Source organism: Pelobates fuscus, chromosome 9 (assembly GCF_036172605.1).
Source record: "Pelobates fuscus isolate aPelFus1 chromosome 9, aPelFus1.pri, whole genome shotgun sequence".
In the NCBI taxonomy this organism is placed as follows: Eukaryota; Metazoa; Chordata; class Amphibia; order Anura; family Pelobatidae; genus Pelobates; species Pelobates fuscus.
Window position 1 is genome coordinate 25,185,394 of NC_086325.1, and position 20,883 is coordinate 25,206,276.

The 20,883-nt window shown below is 40.1% G+C and overlaps 1 protein-coding gene across 16 annotated transcripts in view; it reads left to right on the forward strand.

Annotated features, from left to right (window-relative positions):
• The window catches only part of SYNGAP1 (synaptic Ras GTPase activating protein 1), a 271,449-nt gene that overhangs the window by 157,918 nt on the left and 92,648 nt on the right, over positions 1-20,883 (forward strand). For 12 of the 16 annotated variants that reach the window (XM_063431595.1, XM_063431597.1, XM_063431596.1 and 9 more), the window contains exons 4-7: positions 10,883-10,974; positions 14,286-14,407; positions 15,326-15,479; positions 16,933-17,031. In XM_063431595.1, coding sequence (XP_063287665.1) covers positions 10,883-10,974; positions 14,286-14,407; positions 15,326-15,479; positions 16,933-17,031 — 467 coding nt within the window. Of the gene's footprint in view, positions 1-7,696; positions 8,570-10,882; positions 10,975-14,285; positions 14,408-15,325; positions 15,480-16,932; positions 17,032-20,883 lie in introns of those variants that run through there. The other 4 variants (XM_063431604.1, XM_063431590.1, XM_063431591.1 and 1 more) reach the window with 2 other exon arrangements.

The following is a 20,883-nucleotide window of genomic DNA, read 5'->3' on the forward strand; positions in this document are numbered from 1 at the left end:
CTCTCCCTGTGATGACCTCTCTTGTAGTAGGGGAAAACAAACTGCCTTCTCTTCCAATACATTGTCCTGTTGTTGGGGGCCAGGACAGACTGTCCATATCTCCAGTGGTGCAGGTGCAGAGACTACTGTCCCATCTGCACTGTTGTGGGGCTTACTGTCTCCCCTTGGTGGGCTAGGCTGCCGCTGGGGAGGGGAAACAAGACTCTCCCCACCCGGTAAAATATTCTGCCGCTGGGGAGCAGGACTGACCATCCGTACTCCCTGTAGATTGGGCGCAGAGACCACGGTCCAATCTGCGCTGTTGTGGGGTTTACTGTCTCCCCTTGGTGGGCCAGGCTGCCGCTGGGGAGAGGGGGTAATAAACTCCTCTCCCTTACCCACTTCCAGCCGCTGGGGAGCCTGGCTGACCATCCGTACTCCCTGTAGCTTGGGCGCAGAGACCACGGTCCCATCTGCGCTGGTGTGGGGCTTACTGTCTCCCCTTGGTGTGCTAAGCTGCCGCTGGGGAGAGGGGGTAACCAACTCCTCTCCCTTACACACTTTCAGCCGCTGGGGAGCAGGGCTGACCCTATGTACTCCCTGTAGGCAGGGCGCAGAGACCACGGTCCCATCTGCGCTGGTGAGGGGCTTACCGTCTCCCCTTGGTGAGCTGCGCTGCCGCTGGGGAGAGGGAATAACAAACCCCTCTCCCTGAACCGTAGACTGCCGCTGGGGAGCAAGGACATCTCCTTCAGCTCCCTGTAGCTTGGGCACAGAGACCACGGTCCCATCTGTGCTGGTGTGGGGCTTACTGTCTCCCCTTGGTGTGTTAAGCTGCCGCTGGGGAGCAAGGATGGCACCTTCAGCCCCCTGTAATACATACTGCTGCTGGGGATCTAGGCCAACTGCCCAGCCTCCCTGTAGGGCCGGCAGAGAGACCACGGTCCCATCTCCACCTGCCATCTGTGGGTCTTCCCAGGACCAGTCGATAAGGTCCCCCATTTCTGGGGCTGGTTGGGCAGTAGGAGGTACTAAATGCAGGTCTCCTGCTGGCGGGCTTAGTTGTTGGGGAGGGGGAACAAAACTCACCGCTCCCAATGGTGTACAGTCCAGAAGCCCCATCAGGTTAGAGACAGGCGGTGTCACTGGATCATATAAGTCCGCATAATTCTGTTTGATCTCCCACTGCTCTGGTGGTACTTGTGGGGTATATGGTAACTGACTGGCGCTGAACAGGTGTTGGTAATCCTGCTCCAGCTCCCATTCCTGGACAGCCAGTTCAGTCAAGTCTGGCCTTAGGTCCTCGGCCATAGGGAGATCCAGCACGGCTTCTCTGTAGTCAAATATGTCCCAAAGCCGTGACTCTGCCGCACTCCCAAAGTCTGGTTCTGCAAATGTCCCCCATAATAAGCCAGGGCCATTATAATCCTCACCCTCGGGTTTGCCAAATTTGGCCATTCCAGGCACCCGCTGAACCGCGTACCAACGTAGCGCTTGGTATGCGTCCTCGAGACCCAGTTCTCTCCATGCCAGTGAATCAAGTTGCATCACCCATTCCTCCTGAGCCTGTTCTCCCAGCATAGGTATCCGTAGGGCCACTCTGGCTTGTAATCGCTGCTCCTTGCTGGGGAGACGCTCACCTCGCCAACGCTGGACACCCTCTAGGGTTTCTTCCCACATCCCCTGTCGGGCATCCTCTCTGCATGCCAACCTGGATGCCTCTGCTATCGGCTTATCCAGTGTGACCAAGATGCTCTGTAATCTCCAGTTAAACTCCTCTTCCACTTGGAGCACTGTCCAGGGACTCGCTGGTTCTATGCCGCTCCATAATAATTCCTGTGTCTCCAGGGTGTTGTTCCTCTCACACCAGGACGCCATCCCACCGCTTGCCACCAATGTAACGGATCACCTGGCACCCCGACTGGGTACCTCCGTTAATGGATGCTCCTAGTGCTTCCTGAGGACTCCAAGCACTCTGGCAGACACCATAATCACCGAATCCGAGAAACCTTTAAATTCTCCCAAGCGTATGAATGCTGTAGACCATTGAATAGGAACCATACGAATAGGCCTGTACTCCTAGCAGTCAGCTGGAACAGCATACAATCAATCCTTCCCCCAATAATGAGACGACACATCACTTTGAGGTTAAAACAGGAACTCTGGACTGGCTCATCCAGCCTGGCTTTTATTCACAATCCACAAAACATAGTGCTGCTCAGAGGGTTTTGCAGAACAACCAATAAACACATTACAACACATACAATGCAAGTACAGCAGCCAATCAGACACAATGGGACAATAGAAACACACCCAGCATATTCCTCCCCTCTGCTTAGGAGATAATTGAGTCAATTACTGTATCTACTCAATTATCTCCAAACTGAAAAGTTACACTTTTTATACATTTTTATAACTTGGTGAGTTAACATCGTACATACATAAAACTTATATTATTTTAACCAGAATAACTTGGGGACAAGCATATCCAAAATTCACTTGAATAGGTTCAGGGGTTTAACGGTTAGGTCGAAGTCCTTTGTTGTCACTTGCAAGCATGGCTTTTCCTTGTCCCTGGGACAACACCCTGCTGGAGAACAATGGATCCGGGGGAGGGGAAAAGGAATTGTCCAAAAAGTTTCAGTATGTCCATACACTGTTTTTAAAAGGCCAGCACAGTACAATAAAAGTCCATTCACTGTGCTTAAAGGGCCAGTAGCCGCACAATAAAATACAATATGCCCAAATATTGCATTCAAAAGTACAACTGTACCAGGGGCCATAGTCAGCAGGTAGGAGGCGGGCCGCCAGGCCTCTCCAATGCCCAGTGGCGAGGTGGGTTCCGCCACAGAGACGTTCTTCCCTTCTGATGCAAAATCTTACGAATCTTCTGCTTGCTTCAGGAACCTTCTTGAATAATGTGCATAGCTGAAAGGGCTTTACTTTGTGTTTTCGTAGTTGAAAATAACTTTTGTAGCTAAAACTCTGCTTTTCTATCCATAGCATCCTGGAGACCAGTGGGATCTCCTATATGTAGGATGGATTTCTTTCCTAACTGAGCAATTGGTACATCTACTTTAGGCAATTCTTTTAATTTTTGTCAGACTCTTTAATGGAAGTCATGGCTTTACAATGCTTTGATATAAAGGCTTTTATAGAAAGATACTTCCATTTAATTTAGGATGGAATGAGCGTGACTTGAGTTTTTTGCTTTTGCGAGAATCTTTGTTTTGTCACTTCATTTTTCATAAGAATCTGAACTTCTTTAATCAATCTGTGAAGTCTGTCTTCAGGATAATTATTTTCCTCATCTGAGGAGACTGCAGAGTCTTCAGAGTAGAAGTCAGTTGATGAAGATTCAGAACTTAAATCAGTTATAGCCCAATGCTTTCTCTTCCTACTTTTAGGTGAATATTTACTAGCTGGCTCAGGATGTAGAGCTGTCTGTGCGGATTGAATGTCAGCTATTCATATATCCCAAAAAGTTTGTGGAAATCTATTTTTGAATCAGGATAAAAATGAGGAAACTTCAGTGACAGCACACTGCAACAGAACTGGGAGCAACCAACAAACAGGTCGTTGCAGCCGAGTCTTAGATCCTCCATGGTCCTGGAAAAATTTGGGATTTGGAGCCCAAAATTCAGAGATTGAATTGCGTGTTGCAAATTGCGCTACGCATTCTCCAACCTGTGTGTGAATTTCATTGCCAGGACCTTCCGGCATGTGTGCTAAGCACACCTTCCCCACAACCGGCACCCGGCATGGAGTTCCACAGAAGTGGTAAGAGGCGGAATGTTGGCACCTGGCATGGGATCCACTGAAGCAAGAAGAGGGAAGAGCTAGGCCTGCTGGGAGACCTCACCTACCCCTGGAGCAGAGTCCTCCTCAACCTCACCCTCACCTTGCCCGTGGAGGAAAATAAAAATGGGAGTGCCTATATGGAGCAAAAATTGGGTTTTGTGAGCAGATTGCTGTTTTATACTTAAGAGAGGAGAAGCATTAGGAGGAGTCTAAGTTTAACATTTCTAGGTGTCTGCCTGCCTTTTCCTGTCCATACAGATGATATCCCACTTGTTGTGCACTGCCTCTAATCTGGAGGGGAAAAGATAATACCCAGTGATATAGTGCATGTAAAATTATTCATTTATATAGTGTATAATAATACCCAATGATACAGTGAGTGCAATAATGTCCAACAATGCAGTATATAATAATACCCACTGATGCAGTGAATGTGATCATATCCACTGATTCACTGGTTCGGTGTATAATAATACCAAGGTATACGAGTGTGATATTGTCTAGTGATGCAGTATGCAATATTAACCAGTGATACAGTGAGTGTATTAATGTTCAGCGATGCAGTGTTTAATAATACCCAGTGATTCAGTGTGTATGATAATGTTTCGTGATGCAGTCTATAATATTACCCATAATACAGTGCATGTGATAATGTCTAACGTTGCAGTGTAATATCCAGTTATACAATGAATGGGATATTGTCCAATGACTGATGTAGTGTATAATACCCAGTGAAACGGTGAATGTGCTAATTTCCAGTGTTATAGTGAGTGTGATAGTATCCAGTGATGCAGTATGTAATAATAGCCAGTGATACAGTGAGTGTGATGTTAGCCAGTGATGCAGTATGTAATAATAGCCAGTGATACAATGAGTGTGATAGTATCCAGTGATACAGTGAGTTTGATAGTATCCAGTGGTGCAGTATGTAATAATAACCAGTGATACAGTGAGTGTGATAGTATCCAGTGATGCAATATGTAATAATAGCCAGTGATGCAGTGAGTGTGATAGTATCCAGTGATGCATCCAGTGGTGCAGTATGTAATAATAACCAGTGATACAGTGATACAGTGAGTGTGATAGTATCCAGTGATGCAATATGTAATAATAGCCAGTGATGCAGTGAGTGTGATAGTATCCAGTGATGCAGTATGTACTAATAGCCAGTGATACAGCGAGTTTGATAGTATCCAGTGATGCAATATGTAATAATATCCAGTGATACATTGAACATGATAGTATCTAGTGATGCAGTGTGTAATAATAGGCAGTGATACAGTGAGTTTGATAGTATCCAGTGATTCAATATGTAATAATATCCAGTGATACAGTGAGTGTGATAGTATCCAGTGATGCAGTATGTAATAATAGCCAGTGACACAGTGAGTGTGATAGTATCCAGTGATGCAATATGTAATAATAGCCAGTGACACAGTGAGTTTGATAGTATCCAGTGATGCAGTGTAATAATAACCAATGATACAGTGAGTTTGATGGTATCCAGTGGTGCGGTATGTAATAATAGCCAGTGATACAGTGAGTGTGATAGTATCCAGTGATGCAGTATGTAATAATAGCCAGTGATACAGTGAGTGTGATAGTATCCAGTGATGCAGTATGTAATAATAGCCATTGATACAGTAAGTGTGATAGTATCCAGTGATGCAGTGTAATAATATCCAGTGATAAAGTGAGTGTGATAGTATCCAGTGATGCAGTATGTAATAATATCCAGTGATACAGTGAGTGTGATAGTATCCAGTGATGCAGTGTGTAATAATATCCAGTGACACAGTGAGTGTGATAGTATCCAGTGATGCAGTATGTAATAATATTCAGTGATACAGTGAGTGTGATAGTATCCAGTGATGCAGTGTGTAATAATAGCCAGTGATACAGTGAGTGTGATAGTATCCAGTGAAGCAGTGTAATAATATCCAGTGATACAGTGAGTGTGATAGTATCCAGTGATGCAGTGTAATAATATCCAGTGACACAGTGAGTGTGATAGTATCCAGTGATGCAGTGTAATAATATCCAGTGACACAGTGAGTGTGATAGTATCCAGTGATGCAGTGTAATAATAGCCAGTGATACAGTGAGTGTGATAGTATCCAGTGATGCAGTGTAATAATAGCCAGTGATACAGTGAACGTGATAGTATCCAGTGATGCAGTGTAATACTATCCAGTGACACAACAGTGAGTGTGATAGTATCCAGTGATGCAGTATGTAATAATATCCAGTGAAACAGTGAACGTGATAGTATCCAGTGATGCAGTGTAATAATATCCAGTGACACAGTGAGTGTGATAGTATCCAGTGATGCAGTGTAATAATATCCAGTGATACAGTGAACGTAATAGTATACAGTGATGCAGTATGTAATAATATCAAGTGACACAGTGTGATAGTATGCAGTGTAATAATATCCAGTGTTACAGTGAGTGTGATAGTATTCACTGATGCAGTATGTAATAATAGCCAGTGATACAGTGAGTGTGATATTAGCCAGTGATGCAGTGTAATAATAGCCAGTGATACAGTGAGTGTGATAGTATCCAGTGATGCAGTGTAATAATAGCCAGTGATAGTGAATGTGATAGTATCCAATGATGCAGTATGTAATAATAGCCAGTGATACAGTGAGTGTGATAGTATCCAGTGATGCAGTGTAATAATATCCAGTGACACAGTGAGTGTGATAGTATCCGGTGGTATAGTGTAATTAATATCCAGTGACACAGTGAATGTGATAGTATCCAGTGATGCAGTGTAATAGCCAGTTATACAGTGAGTGTGATAGTATCCAGTGATGCAGTGTAATAATAACCAGTTATACAGTGAGTGTAATAGTATCCAGTGACACAGTGAGTGTGATAGTATCCAGTGATGCAGTGTAATAATAGCCAGTGATTCAGTGAGTGTGATAGTATCCAGTGATGCAGTGTAATAATATCCAGTGACACAGTGAGTGTGATAGTATCCAGTGATGCAGTGTAATAATATCCAGTGACACAGTGAGTGTGATAGTATCCAGTGATGCTGTATGTAATAATAACCAGTGATACAGTGAGTTTGATAGTATCTAGTGATGCAGTGTGTAATAATATCCAGTGATACAGTGAGTTTGATAGTATGCAGTGTGTAATAATATCCAGTGATACAGTGAGTTTGATAGTATCCAGTGATGCAGTGTGTAATAATATCCAGTGATACAGTGAGTTTGATAGTATCCAGTGATGCAGTGTGTAATAATATCCAGTGACACAGTGAGTGTGATAGTATCCAGTGATGCAGTGTGTAATAATAGCCAGTGATGCAGTGAGTTTGATAGTATCCAGTGATGCAGTGTGTAATAATATTCAGTGACACAGTAAGTGTAATTTAAGCCAGTGATAGAATGTGTGTGATAATAGTTAGTGAGATAGTGTGGTGGTGTAATATTCTATGCCTTCCCTCATTCTATTTTCTTTCTTGCCTTTTTCCACATTCTGTCTCTTTTGCTCCCTCCCTTTATCCATTCTCCTCTCCTGCCTTTTTTACACTCCCTCTGCATTTCCTCCCTGTCTTCAATCCATCTCTCCTCCAATCTGCCTTTCTAAGCATTTTTCTTTTTCCTGTGTTTTCTTCTTTCCTGTTTCTTTTCTCTGTCCCTCTCTCCTCCATCCTCCTTATCTCTCCATCTCTCTCTCCCTCTCGCACTGTGTCTGGGAAGGAGTTAAGAGGTCTCTCTGTGATAGGATAGGGTACGCGCACAGTTGCTTAGTAACAGAGAGGTTGCTCGCACAGCTCAACTCTCTCTTCAAATCTGTTTTTCCTTCTTTATTTTCTCTCCTTTTCCCTTTTTCACTGTATCCATCCTCGTCTCTCTTCTGCTTTTCACTCTGTCTGTTTTTTTGGATTATTTTTGTCCCTATTGCCTCCATCATGCCGTTATTCCTCATATTCTACCTGTATCTTTTTTTCTTCTAGTTTTCTCCGCTTACTTTCCCCCCACCTATCTGCACTGCTTTCCACCCATCCATTCTTTTGCTTTTCATTCATCTTTCCTCACTTTTCTCTCGATCTTTCTCCCTGTGTTTCGCTCTCTCCCTGTCTGCGATGTAGTTAAGCGATCCCCCCGTGCGTGTCCCTGTGATAGGAGGGGGCGTGCGCTCAGTTGCCTGGTTACCACGCTCACAGTGACATCCCTGTGAATACGGAAGGATGCATCGCGCGCTGGTCCTGGGAGCTGGGTAACGTGGAGGCCTCTTACCCTGCACACCCTGCCATAACCTCCACTGCACACTCTGGACACTACAGCCCTCATACCCTGCACAAGCTACCTGCACAATCTTTACCTGCACTGCACACCCTGCTGCTCCAGCACTGCATGTCCTATTGCTTGACGTCGTGCACTGCTTAGCACACACTGCATACCCTGCACACTGCACTGCACACTGTCTTGCACTTTGCATCCTTCACACCCCATGCACTATACAACCTTCCCATGCTGCTCTGCACAGCCAGTACTGGGCACCTAGCACCCAAAACCCTGCTCCTTTCCACCCCATCACAGCATTCCTCGCGTACACTGCACTGCACATTATCTGCACAGTTCTTATTTCCTGCACATCTCTTGCTGTACATTCTCTGCCCACTCATCTACCTGCACATTCCATCTTTATTTCATCCCCCCCCACCACACTTTCTGTATTTGGGGTTAACCCTTCGCAGCTTGCGGCCAACTATGGGTTTTGAACACGAAACCTGATGGAAACTGACCGATTCACAGGGTCTTGAGGTGAGAGAGAAAGCAGCTTCTGTGTGTGTGTGTGTGTGTGTATATATATATATTGTGTGTGTGTGTGTGTGTGTGTGTGTATATATATAAATATTTATTGTGTGTGTGTGTGTATATATATATATATATATATATATATATATATATTGTGTGTGTGTGTATATATATTGTGTGTATATATATTGTGTGTGTATATATATATTGTGTGTGCGCAATGATGTTCTGCTGTCTATATGTGTAGCTGTATAGCTGTGGATTTATGTATGTATTATTTATGTGCAATGCTCTGTATGGGCTCATTGCCTGTGTGCTAATTGCTGAAGGATGTAAGTACCGGTATGTGTTCACCTGTGGATGCATCTTTATGCAATCAAATCTGCGTGTTTGTACAACTGTATGCTTCCTTACAGCTGTGTGCCCCCCCCCCCACCCCTCCTTATGTGAAATCATATAATAATTGCTGTGTGTTTGTCCATATATACTTATATTCAATGGTTTATGATTAAGGTCTTTAAATTCACCTGTGCACATTACTATATATAATATGTATATATATATATATGTATATGTGTGTGTGTGTGTGTGTGTGTGTGTATATATAAACTACAAAATATTGCATAGCATTTTAGAATGAGTTAATAGGAAGCCATATGGAAGTTAACAGCGAACACAGATTGTTACATAATATATACAGTGCTCCATTAGTCACACACTACTATCTATATCTCACATTAGAATTCAGGGTATTTGAGTGAATTTAAAGAATACTTAATGGGTATATATATCCATATGAGAGCAGTGATTGTACCTGTGTGTGCTAAGTGATGTACAGCTGTGTGTGTCTGTGTGAGCGGAATGGTGTGTGTCTAAGTATGCTTATCTGTTCTGTGAGCATGGGATTGAATTGCTCTGAGTGCAAGTGTATGTTGTTTTTTTTGTGGCCTGTACTTATGATGTGCATACCTATGTGCTTGTATGTGATATACGGTACCTGTATGTGCTGACTGCTGCACGTCTGTGTGTGGGCGGATTATATACTTGTATAGAATGATTTCACTGCTGTGAGCCGTCGCATTTCAATGTGTCTGTGTGGGCGTTTGCACAGAGCTCTGTGTGTTTTATATACAGCTGTGTGTGTGTGTGTGTGTGTCTCTGTGTGTACTGATTTGAATGTACTGTACCAGCATTATAGAGAATGTAAAATTCCAAGAAGAAGCAAGCAACATGTTAAGTGTTTCACACCTTTCTGCCTCACAAATGGTTAAATATTACTGAATTAATAACCATCGCCTATGATTGTAATATGTTACTCATAGTGACTTCAAGGACACAGAAATGTGTTTTTCCGGTCTGCCTCACCCCTGGTACAAACCATGTATTATATACACAGCCCTGGTACAAACCATGTATTATATACACAGCCCTGGTACAAACCATGTATTATATACACAGCCCTGGTACAAACCATGTATTATATACACACTGTTCCTTTTCCAGAAATATGCATAAAGTCTACTTGCTCACATAAATCTGAGATTGACGGCATGTCACACTGCGTTGGCATGCGTACAGGCTAATTTGTATAGAGGCCAAAGGTAGGCTACTTTCGAAACTCCAGATGTTGTGGACAACATCTCCCCTGATGCATTATCGGTGTGCATAGATTGCCTACCCCTGATATAGGCCAATAGACCTGTGATGTCACAGGTCTACCCTGGCAGTCTGCATAGAATTCGTAGTAGAACAAACGCTTAATGAGTTAATTGGAAAACCAAACTGGTTCCTCTGGGTTTATTCACTAAGCTGGAGATCGGCAACGGAATGAAAAGCTGCAAAAATAGCTGAGCTGGAGCATCCATTTAGGATATTCTGGCCCCAAATGAGTAATGCCTTTGTTAACATTTCACTATACTCAGTTTAGTGATGATGTAATAGAAATGTGTTTAACTCTTACTTATATGACATCATTGTGATGCAATGCAGTGTGTGGCTCTCAGTGATGCAGAAATCAATTCAAATTGCTAGAATCTTTATTAGACTGTTGAGTGGAAATGTGATGACAAAGAGATATATCACTTAGAAAAGGTGGACTTAGTAACATCGTTCTTACAAACAGGTATCATGGGTGAGACCATATTATACAGAGATAAGTCTTCAATTTGGGAACTAGGATGGTGATGGAATAGTTAAATAAGTGTGTAAGCACTCTTGGTATAGCGTTGGGACATATTATAATTCTTGGTTTTCAGAGTGTCACCTGGCCCACAATCCACCTGGCAATTGCTTCTCATCTCTGTCCTATGTAATTCACAGATTATCAAATTGCACGTTCCCGGAGGAAAAGTGTCCCAGGGGGGAAGCAGAACAGCATGGATGCTCCTCCCACTGCGCCCTTCCGACCGTCGGTAAGTAGCCACACGTTATTTCAACCATTCAACAGCTGATCTTAAATATAGCCCATTTAAATGTGTATTTGGCTAACAATGCAGATTTGCCAACTAACCTTTACCCAGTGAACCTATTGTTAATGATCCAGGTAATATTTTTAAAACAAATCATTTTCTAATGAAACCAATAGATTTAGATTTAATGTTCTCTTTGCATTTAAATCCCCTTAATAAAAACATGTGACAAAGCACACTAATGGTAACTTGGTCACTTACCATAGAGACAGCAAGTCTGAAAATTGAATTCAAGTTTTAGGTTTCATCTGTCGAAAGCTGAATGGTAACTCATAGACACATCAAGGCATCTGTTACAGCAGAATTTTAGGGGAAAAACACTATGGTTTGGGAAGGGAAAACGGAAGGTTAATCTATCCAAACAATGCACCTAACATGTGAGTGCATGCAGTGGCCATTGGTTTAATATCTTTGTATAAGAAATGAATTAGTTATACCACATGAAAATTCTCAGTGAAACTTTATTCTGCCATCCAACCCATGAAGTAGGTTTGAAACTCTGGAGTCTTTTTCAAGCTGTAATGAAAATTAACACATTGGAAAAACACCAGAGCATGTTGAATACAGCTTCACTTGAATTGTTTGGGTGGTAAAGGGTCATTATGCTGAATTCGGGAGTTTAGGAATCGGAACCTCATCTAAGAGCTTAAATCACGTAAAGAAAAGGTGCTAACTCTCAGAGTGCCCGCCAAATCATTGCTAGTAGCAATAATTAGCTTTGAATTTTCTCTGATCGTAAAGAGTTTGTAAGCCAGTTGACTCCAAACACTGGGTGTACACAGAGTCACAGGTGTGAAGTACCTTCTGCATGTCTTCCTTTTCCAATGTGCTGTGGCAAATACTGTGTGTCCAAATACCATTATTGGACCAAACTGGTGTTTGGACACACAACAGACAGAAGGATTGACCACCCCTGGCTCCCTAAATGCATGTAATTGTGAATAACATTTCTCTAAATGCTAAGTCCACTTAAAGCCTAGAAAATGTAGTTCACATTTGGGGACCTAGATTACCCTAGAATAGATACCATAAGCATTAAAACAACTTCAGTTTATTAAGCAGTTTTGATGTATAAATCATGACTCTTACGGCTCCGTTCTCTGCTATTTATGAGTAAAATCACTTTTGTGTCTGTTTATACAGCCCTAGCCACACCTCATGCATGAAAAAGATGGTTTAATTTTCAATTAGATTTTACCTTACTTTAGAAGTTTTTGTCTCCTGTTCTGTTAATTGAACTTTAATCACACACAGAAGGCTTCTGTGGGCTATGGCAGGCTATTTACAGAACAGGGTGATAAATTCTAAATTAAACAGACTGTGCAATTATGGAAGTTTAAACATTAGATCTCTCTTAACAGGAAGTGTTTAGGAAAGTTGTGCAAGTCACATGCAAGGAGGTGTGACTAGGGCTGTATAAACAAAGCTATTCAGTTGCTAAATTGCAGAGAATTGAACAGTGAGACTACAGGGGAACGATCTATATAGCAAAACTGCTTTAAAGTAAAGTTATTTTAGTATATAGTATCCATTTAAATGGTATGTATCAGAGGTTTCCAATCCAATCCTTACAATACACAAACAGTCCAAGTTTTGACAGTTTTCAAGATCGAACAGAATTCAGAAATGTTTAAATCCTGAACTGTTGGAGCACTTTGAGGAGTGATTTGGGAGCCAATGGCCTAGCCTTATATGATACATTTATTTACTGTAGTATGGGCCCAACTATGGTGTTAGTTATTGCTAGTTTGGTGACATCCTGTATAGACTACAAGAAACAAATCACCCCACAATCAGGTTCCACTCAACCATCCGGCCATCTATCTGGGTAGTGCTCTGTGAAAATAGCAGACACCGCAATGTGCAGAGGTCAGAGTGCAAAAAAAAGGAACACAGGCGACACTCCGAGGTCTGTGATGGTTTTCTTTATTGTTCGGCCATATTCCTCAAATAAAAATGCGACGTTTCAGCTATATAGCCTTAATAATGCATAGTAAATACAAACATAACCTTTAAATTAATCAATTAATGGATCATATGTTTAGTCCAATTAACAATAACGTCTTGAAATCCTGGCATGGATTACTCAAATTGGTTACGGATCTATGTGATCACAAAAAAAACAGTATAAAAACAACATAAAATACATGACATGGAGTGTTCCCTGTTAATGGTGCAGGTATAATAATTCTAACTATTTCATAGGCATATAGCTCACATACAAAATTGTATATAAAATAGTTAGGCAGTTTCGTAATATACTCACATTGTATACTCTACTTATTTATATTCACAATTAAAGCCATGTATTTCATCTCATCATATAAAGATACAAATGCTACATTTTTACGATTATATTCTGGTGCACATCGATAATCTGAATTTAAACAATATCATAATGTCTATCCTCTATATACTCTGTGCAACAAACAATATCAGTCTGAATCAGTTTAAATCTATTTAAATCAGTGTCCGGGGTTTTAACCTGTGTTCAATAGATCATATTCCTATTTATAAGCCCTATTGCTCATTAGGTGATTATAACAATTAATGAACATACTGAGACTAAGTCCCTGATGTTAATATAGAATTGTAAAAATCAAAATATAAATATTAATTATGCAACCCCCCAGGTAGACCCATCGTAGCAAGTACCGAATCAGTCATGCAACCTCTTGCTGCTTTTTTTTAGATGAAGTTTTACAACATTTTGTTGGCAAATCTAAACCCTCTATATTAGATAGTAGCGATGTATTAGTAAAACTACCCACATTAACTATTGATGTACCATGTAGTTTGTTTACATGGGACATTGTAAGTTTATATACTTCCTGTATAGACCGTCACCTTGTGATTTCTCTGGAGACAAAGCCAAAATGTACTGATATCTCTGCGCATTTACCCAAATTCGAATTATTTCAATCTGAAAACACCAGGAACTTGGTGAATCCCTTACAGCTAACACCAGGCAACTATTCATTAATATTCTATTCTTAAATAATCTCTGCTTATTTCACAAAAATATCCTTAACCCAGTTTAACAATCCTATTCCTAAAATAAGCCCATTATTTGGATACATATGTTATTTAATGTAATTTACTAGCAATTTGCTCTGGTTTTCATGCATATAGGAACAATTTTGTATCTCATTTTCTTATTTATTTCCTTAACCTTGTATATTTTAAACATTCCTCTTTTATCTTTTAGACTCTTTATCTATCTTTTTCTCTGATCATTCTCTTTCTATGTACAGCAGGGTTTCCTGAGTCGTCGGTTAAAGAGCTCCATAAAAAGGACAAAGAGTCAGCCCAAACTGGACCGAACCAGCAGCTTCAGGCAGATCCTCCCACGATTTCGGAGTGCTGACCATGATAGGTGAGACTCTCATCCTGACCATTTGTGATAAAATTTCCGCTGGCATTCTCCATAACAGGTCACATCTTACAGCCTCCGCTTTCAACGCCCTCTGGAACCTCCATCGACCTTATTGTGTTCCAGATTGCATATCCTTAATGCCATGTCAAAAATATACACAGCACAATTTACTCTATTTTCTCTATATCTTTTCACCTTACTTTGTATCCTCATCTTCAGCTCCATTGTTTGAGAATCCACCTTACTGTCTTTAAATTAATTTGGAATGTGGTGACCTCTCAGTCCATCTCACTACATAACATTCACTTTTCACTCTCATTAACATTTCCAAACCCCCATTACGTTAATCCTGCTACCCAGCAACCTCTCCTCCCATACTTAGTTTGATACTGTACCTTCTTTTTTATTGTATCAGCAACAGGTACTCCTAATTTGCTCATCATGCTGGTGTCCTACATCACTTGTCATGTTCTATCTTAATATCAGAAATAGAATCCCATTAGATTTTTTGCGTCACCTGTTTTGCACTTTGACTTTGATTTTAATTGTGAACACAATAGCCTCCTGATCATCTCTCTACTGCGTCTATTGATGTCCTATTTTTATGTCTCCTGCCAACACCCGAACTATAACTTTATCACAACAATCTGTGATATTCCTAATCTATTTCTCAATATCTATTTGCAACTCATCCTGTGACTTTATAGTTTGAAATTTCTTGCTTTTATGTCCTGTTCCCACCCTGACCCATGAGCTGTACTCCGTCGTCACTTTAAATGCCTATCCTATGACTGTCTCTTATAAAGCCACCGAGCTGCTGAGCCCATCTCTCCATATCCTCTACGTCTGTCCATCTCTGCCATAATCAATTCAAATCATAGGTTCCTTTCTGTCTCCTGCATCTTTTGTCCTTCTCAGGGCACGTCTCATGCAGGCGTTTAAAGAGTCGCACTCCCACGAGTCTCTTCTCAGTCCTAGCAGTGCAGCTGAAGCTTTGGACTTGAATCTCGATGAAGATTCGGTGGTGAAACCTGTACACAGCAGCATCCTTGGACAGGAGTTCTGTTTTGAGGTGATAATTTGCAAAAGAGCATCACCAAACATGATATAGACAGATGATCGCTACACGGCCACCATGGGATGTTAGAAAGGACTCATCGTTGCCTGTGGACTAATTCACAGACAGAGCATTGTAGGTTTTCCCAGACATGAATGAGCCAGTGAATACCATTTCTGTATATGAAAGATACATTGCATGCTTGTGGCACAGTTTATAGACAATACACCTGAAGCATTATTACTCTGATCTGTCTAATTCTGTGTGACAGGTTCTCTAAGATATAGTAAGACAGGTACTTCTAAATTGGAAAAATAGAGAACAGTTTATTGTCAGCCCAAGAAATTATTTATTATATATAAAATATTAATATGTGTAAACGTATTGAAGAAGAGTAACATAAAGAACAGCATGTTTCTCTCACAAATCCCTGCTGTACCTTCATGAATTAATTCTACAGCAGCATCACACAGCTGCAAGTAGCTGCATTCATAGTATCTATGAATGGAACTATTTGCACAAATGACTTGCACGAACAGTCTAATTTGCTTTTTTTTTCGTGAATGATGCTACTTAAGGCCAGGACTGCTTCTCCCTTTATAGTTTTTAAAAGAAAATTAGCAGCTTAAGTACATATGCTGTTTACATTTGGTATTTATCCAGTGATTTGAGGGGTGTTCTCAGCAATTCCACAAAAAGAATTGGGGGATTAAAATTGACTGAAGGGCCTTAGACACTTCCTGATTCCTGTAGACATCATTGCCAAAGCTGCAGGGCCCAGGGATATTTAGCAAACCAGGGCCCTTCGAGGTAAGTATATTTTTATTGCGATTTTTTTTTTTTGCATAATTTCTGTTGTGGATATAATAGTGGGGAATCCACTACAGCCAGGAGTGTCCCTTTAACTGGATAAGGGGAAAAGCTAATCTAACTAAAAATAGCAGTTCAGCACCTTTTATGCCTAAATAAAAATAGTAACCCAACATAGTGATTTGCATAATATGTTTACATGAATAATTAATTGAAGCTTGGCAAAACTGCACGAGTAGAAAACCAGAATTAGGAATTCTCAATCCGCAGTTAAAAGCTCATAAAACATAAGAATTTGAAAGTTTTAAATCATGAACGGTACTTGTTAGTTTCTGCAGTTTTCATGTAGACAGGGGACCGGATGTTATTATTACCCAACCTACTGGGATTCATTTCATTGACCTCGGAAAGATAAACATCTGAGATGACCTACCTAGGAATCAGAACTGTGATTCTAAGCAGCTGGAGCCTTTTCCACTGATCTATCTCACAGAATGGTTTTCTTTTTTTACCAAAACTCCGCTAAATTCAACCTACAAAGCTGTGTCCACATTGGCAGGCACACATTGCTAAATATTGAACCCTTGTATTACGACACTCTTGCACTTCAACATGTCTCTTTTTTTTTTTTTAATTGCCATTTTATTTGATCCTTTAGGTGACCACGGCATCAGGTACCAAGTGCTTTGCCTGCCGATCGGCTGCAGAAAGAGACAAATGGATTGAGAACTTGCAGAGAGCCGTCAAGCCCAACAAGGTAAGGTGTATACGTTCACGGTGATATTTTCTGCATTGCCGAGGGCTTTCTATAGAAATGTACTAAACTGTATAATTATGCAAAATAATAAAGAAATTCTGCACTCACATATTTAGCCGCTATGACCCTTTATTCCATCAGAGATAAAAAGGAGTTTCGATCATTACACTTGTCTTTCTCAAGCTTCCGAAACTCTGAGATTACACGTAGCGTGCCCTGTCTTCTTTCACTAAGCTACATGGTATAAAATTCTGCTTTACTGCACAGCGTTACGTTCTACTGTATCATGTTTAATGGAGCAGGATTACATAGGCCTGATTGCACTGTATGAAACTGCTGTGTACTCTGAAGATTTGCTGTATCAAATGAAGCATGCTAATTAAATGGAAATTATAATGCAAATGAAAATCTCTGTTACGATGAACTGCTGTGTTTTATTGCATCACAATAATTCACATTTCACATGATAATACACTATTATAATACAGTAAGCTTGTATGCTGTGTTATATTGTGTGTGGATTTTGGTTACCGTATGTTGTCTGACACACTGTACAGAATGACATTGTTTGGCAATCAGTCTTGTTCTGCATTGTTTAACATTGTTTGAAAATTGTTCGTTACGTGCTATGATCATACTGTACGCTCATGTTTTATGTTATGATATACCATACAAAGTGCTAAAAATTGGTCATAATCCATATACATCACACAAAGTGCTGTTATACATTGTTATGATATATCTACATTATTGATAATTTTACATGTTATGTAGAGAATGGTATTGTATTGTTTGGCAGTCAGTCTAGTTCTGCGTTAAGGTTGTGTGGAAGCTGAGCGTTATATTATATGTTATTATGATATACCATACAAAGTGCTGGTATTGTATTGTTTAGAAATCGGTCAGATTCCATGTATACGTCCAATGCGTTGTTATATGTTACTACGTTATGTCAAATGGAACACTATTGGTAATTTTTTATGTTTTATATATATATATATAGAATGGTGTCATTAAAGCACGGCATATTGCCATGTTTAATGTTGTTATATACACTGTTAGAAAAGGGGTTTTGTTGTAAGTTGTTGTCATATACTACAGGTGTGTGCAGAAAATGTGCTAGGTGGGGCCCAGGCACACCCTAACACAGATCCAGGTATTTTCCCTGACTTTGGTTTGGCTAGTTCCAGTTAAAAAAATAATTAAAAAAATAAAAAAATATGATAAAAAAGACAATGGCTATCTCTGTATTCACCTTGTCATCATTACAGCAAAAAAATTATCTTTTGCGTCACACTTGCTACTTTTTAAATACAGTTTAGGTTATCCTTGAGTGCTGTTGATCATCCATGGGACTTTGATATATTCTACAGCTAGCGTGAAAAGCCTTTAGGCTTTAATGTATTATATTATATGCCTCATTTGATAGCACTTACCTCTGCACTCATACCTATGGCATATGCAGCTTATATATAGAAATGATGTGAGCAAACAGTGAAATGACGTAAAGAGAGATTACAGGAAAATAGGATGCAGCTTTCATTAAACGTTCTATATAAACTGGGAGATTGATAATTATTTATGTAACACTTGGCTTAAAAATAGAGTACAGAGAGTTGTCATTGATGGTACATTTTCAAGCTGGACAAAAGTGGTAAGTGGTGTCCCTCCAGGTTCTATTTTGGAACCGCTTCTGTTTAACATATTAATATATGATCTTGAAATAGGCATTGAAAGCCATGTTTCAGTGTTTGCAGGTGACACAAAACTTTGTAAAGTAATACAACGTGGGCAAGATATTAATTCACTGGAGAAGGATTTAGATAGATTGGGGGACTGGGACCTCAATTGACATATTAAATTTAGTGTAGATAAATGCAAAGTTATGCAATTTGGGGTAAGAAATGCACAAGCAACTTATACTCTAAATGATAGTGAATTAGGGATAACCACACACCTGAATGATTTGGGAATTGTTATAGACAACTAACTAGGTAACAATGAGCAATGTCAATCAGCAATGGCTAAGGCCAGTAAGGTTTTTTCTTGTATAAATAGGGGCATTAATTCTCAGGATGAAAATATAAGTCTGACGCTTTATAAATCGCTGGTAGGATCACACTGTGGATATGTTGTGCAATTGTGGGCACCTGTTCTAAAGAAGGATATTATGGCACTAGAAAAAGTGCAGAGGTGGGCAACAAAATGAATAAACAGAATGAAACGTTGTAGTTATGAAGAAAGGTTAACAAAGTTAAATCTCTTTAGTTTAGAAAAAGTATGCATCAAAGAGGAAATGATAACATTATACAAATATATTCAGGGGCCAGTACAAACCATCTGGAATTCAATTCGTAAATAGGACTTTACATAGGGCACCAGGTCATGCGTTTAAACTGGAAGAAAGTAGATTTAGTCTAAGGCAAAGAAAAGGTTTTTTTACAGTAAGAAAAATAAGAATATGTAATTATCTTCCTGAAGATGTGGTTTCATCAGAGTCTGTACAGACAGAGTCTGTTTAAACAGCAAATTAATGAATACTTGCAAAAACTTAATATTCATGGATATAATTTTTTAATTTGTGGGGTTTAGCTTCTTGATCCAAGTAGACATCAGACTGCCATTCTGGGGTCAAGAATTGTTTTCAGGTTTGTTGCAAAATTGGAAGGGCTTCAAATTGGGGTTTTTGAATGAACAGCAAAAACATATGTGAAAATAACTTGATGGGCGCATGTCTCTTTTCAGCTTTTTAATGTACTAATCGGCAACAAAGCAAAACACAACATCATTTTATGTAAGCTGTAATAACCTATTTGCACTTTCCCATAAAATGGCTACTGCCAGGAATCTTGTTTTCATTTTTAATCAATCAAGATTGGAACATTGGGAACAGATTATATCATAAAGATTTAACAAAAGTGACACTGAATAATAAAATTATTATGCTTAACCCAAATGCTGGATGTAATTTCCCTTCAAGAATAGTTACGCTTTAGGTGAAGAAGTGGCCGTAAGGTTGAAAAACTGGTGCTGAGACCCGTATGTCCTGGCTTTACTTGGAGTCTCTTCTTCTCCCTGGAAGCAGGCCTGTAGGAGGAGGTACTGGGAACTCGCAGGACGAGGAGAGTATGTATGTTCCAAAGTATTACAGTTCAACTCATATCTTATTTAGATCTTATATTATATTTACCCCATACACCACACAAAATATATATATATTCAGATAGTGATCAGCACTCTCGGATTTTCGAAGGTTTAAAACTTACAGTTTATTAGTCATCCATTAAAATAAGATCAACGTTTCAGTCCCAGCAGGGACTTTTACCAGGATCAGGCTTTCTACATTTTGTTATATATATATTGTACAGAGTGCAGTTTTATTTTATTGGGCAGTCCACTAGAGTGTAATCTCGTTCCTCCACTAGATTGTAAACTCGTTCCTCCACTAGATTGTAATCGCGTTCCTCCATTAGATTGTAATCTCCTACCTCCACTAGATTGTAATCTCGTTCCTCCACTAGATTGTAATCTCATCCCTGCACTAGATTGTAATCTCATCCCTGCACTAGATTGTAATCTCGTTCTTCCACTAGATTGTAATCTCGTTCTTCCACTAGATTGTAATCTCATTCATGCACTAGATTGTAATCTCGTTCTTCCACTAGATTGTAATCTCGTTCCTCCGCTAGATTGTAATCTCATTCCTCTACTAGATTGCAATCTCGTTCCTCCAATAGATTGTAATCTCATTCCTGCACTAGATTGTAATCTCTTTCTTCCACTTGATTGTAATCTGGTCCCTTCGCTAGTTTGACAGCTTGTTTCCCCACTAGATTGTAATCTTGTTCCTCC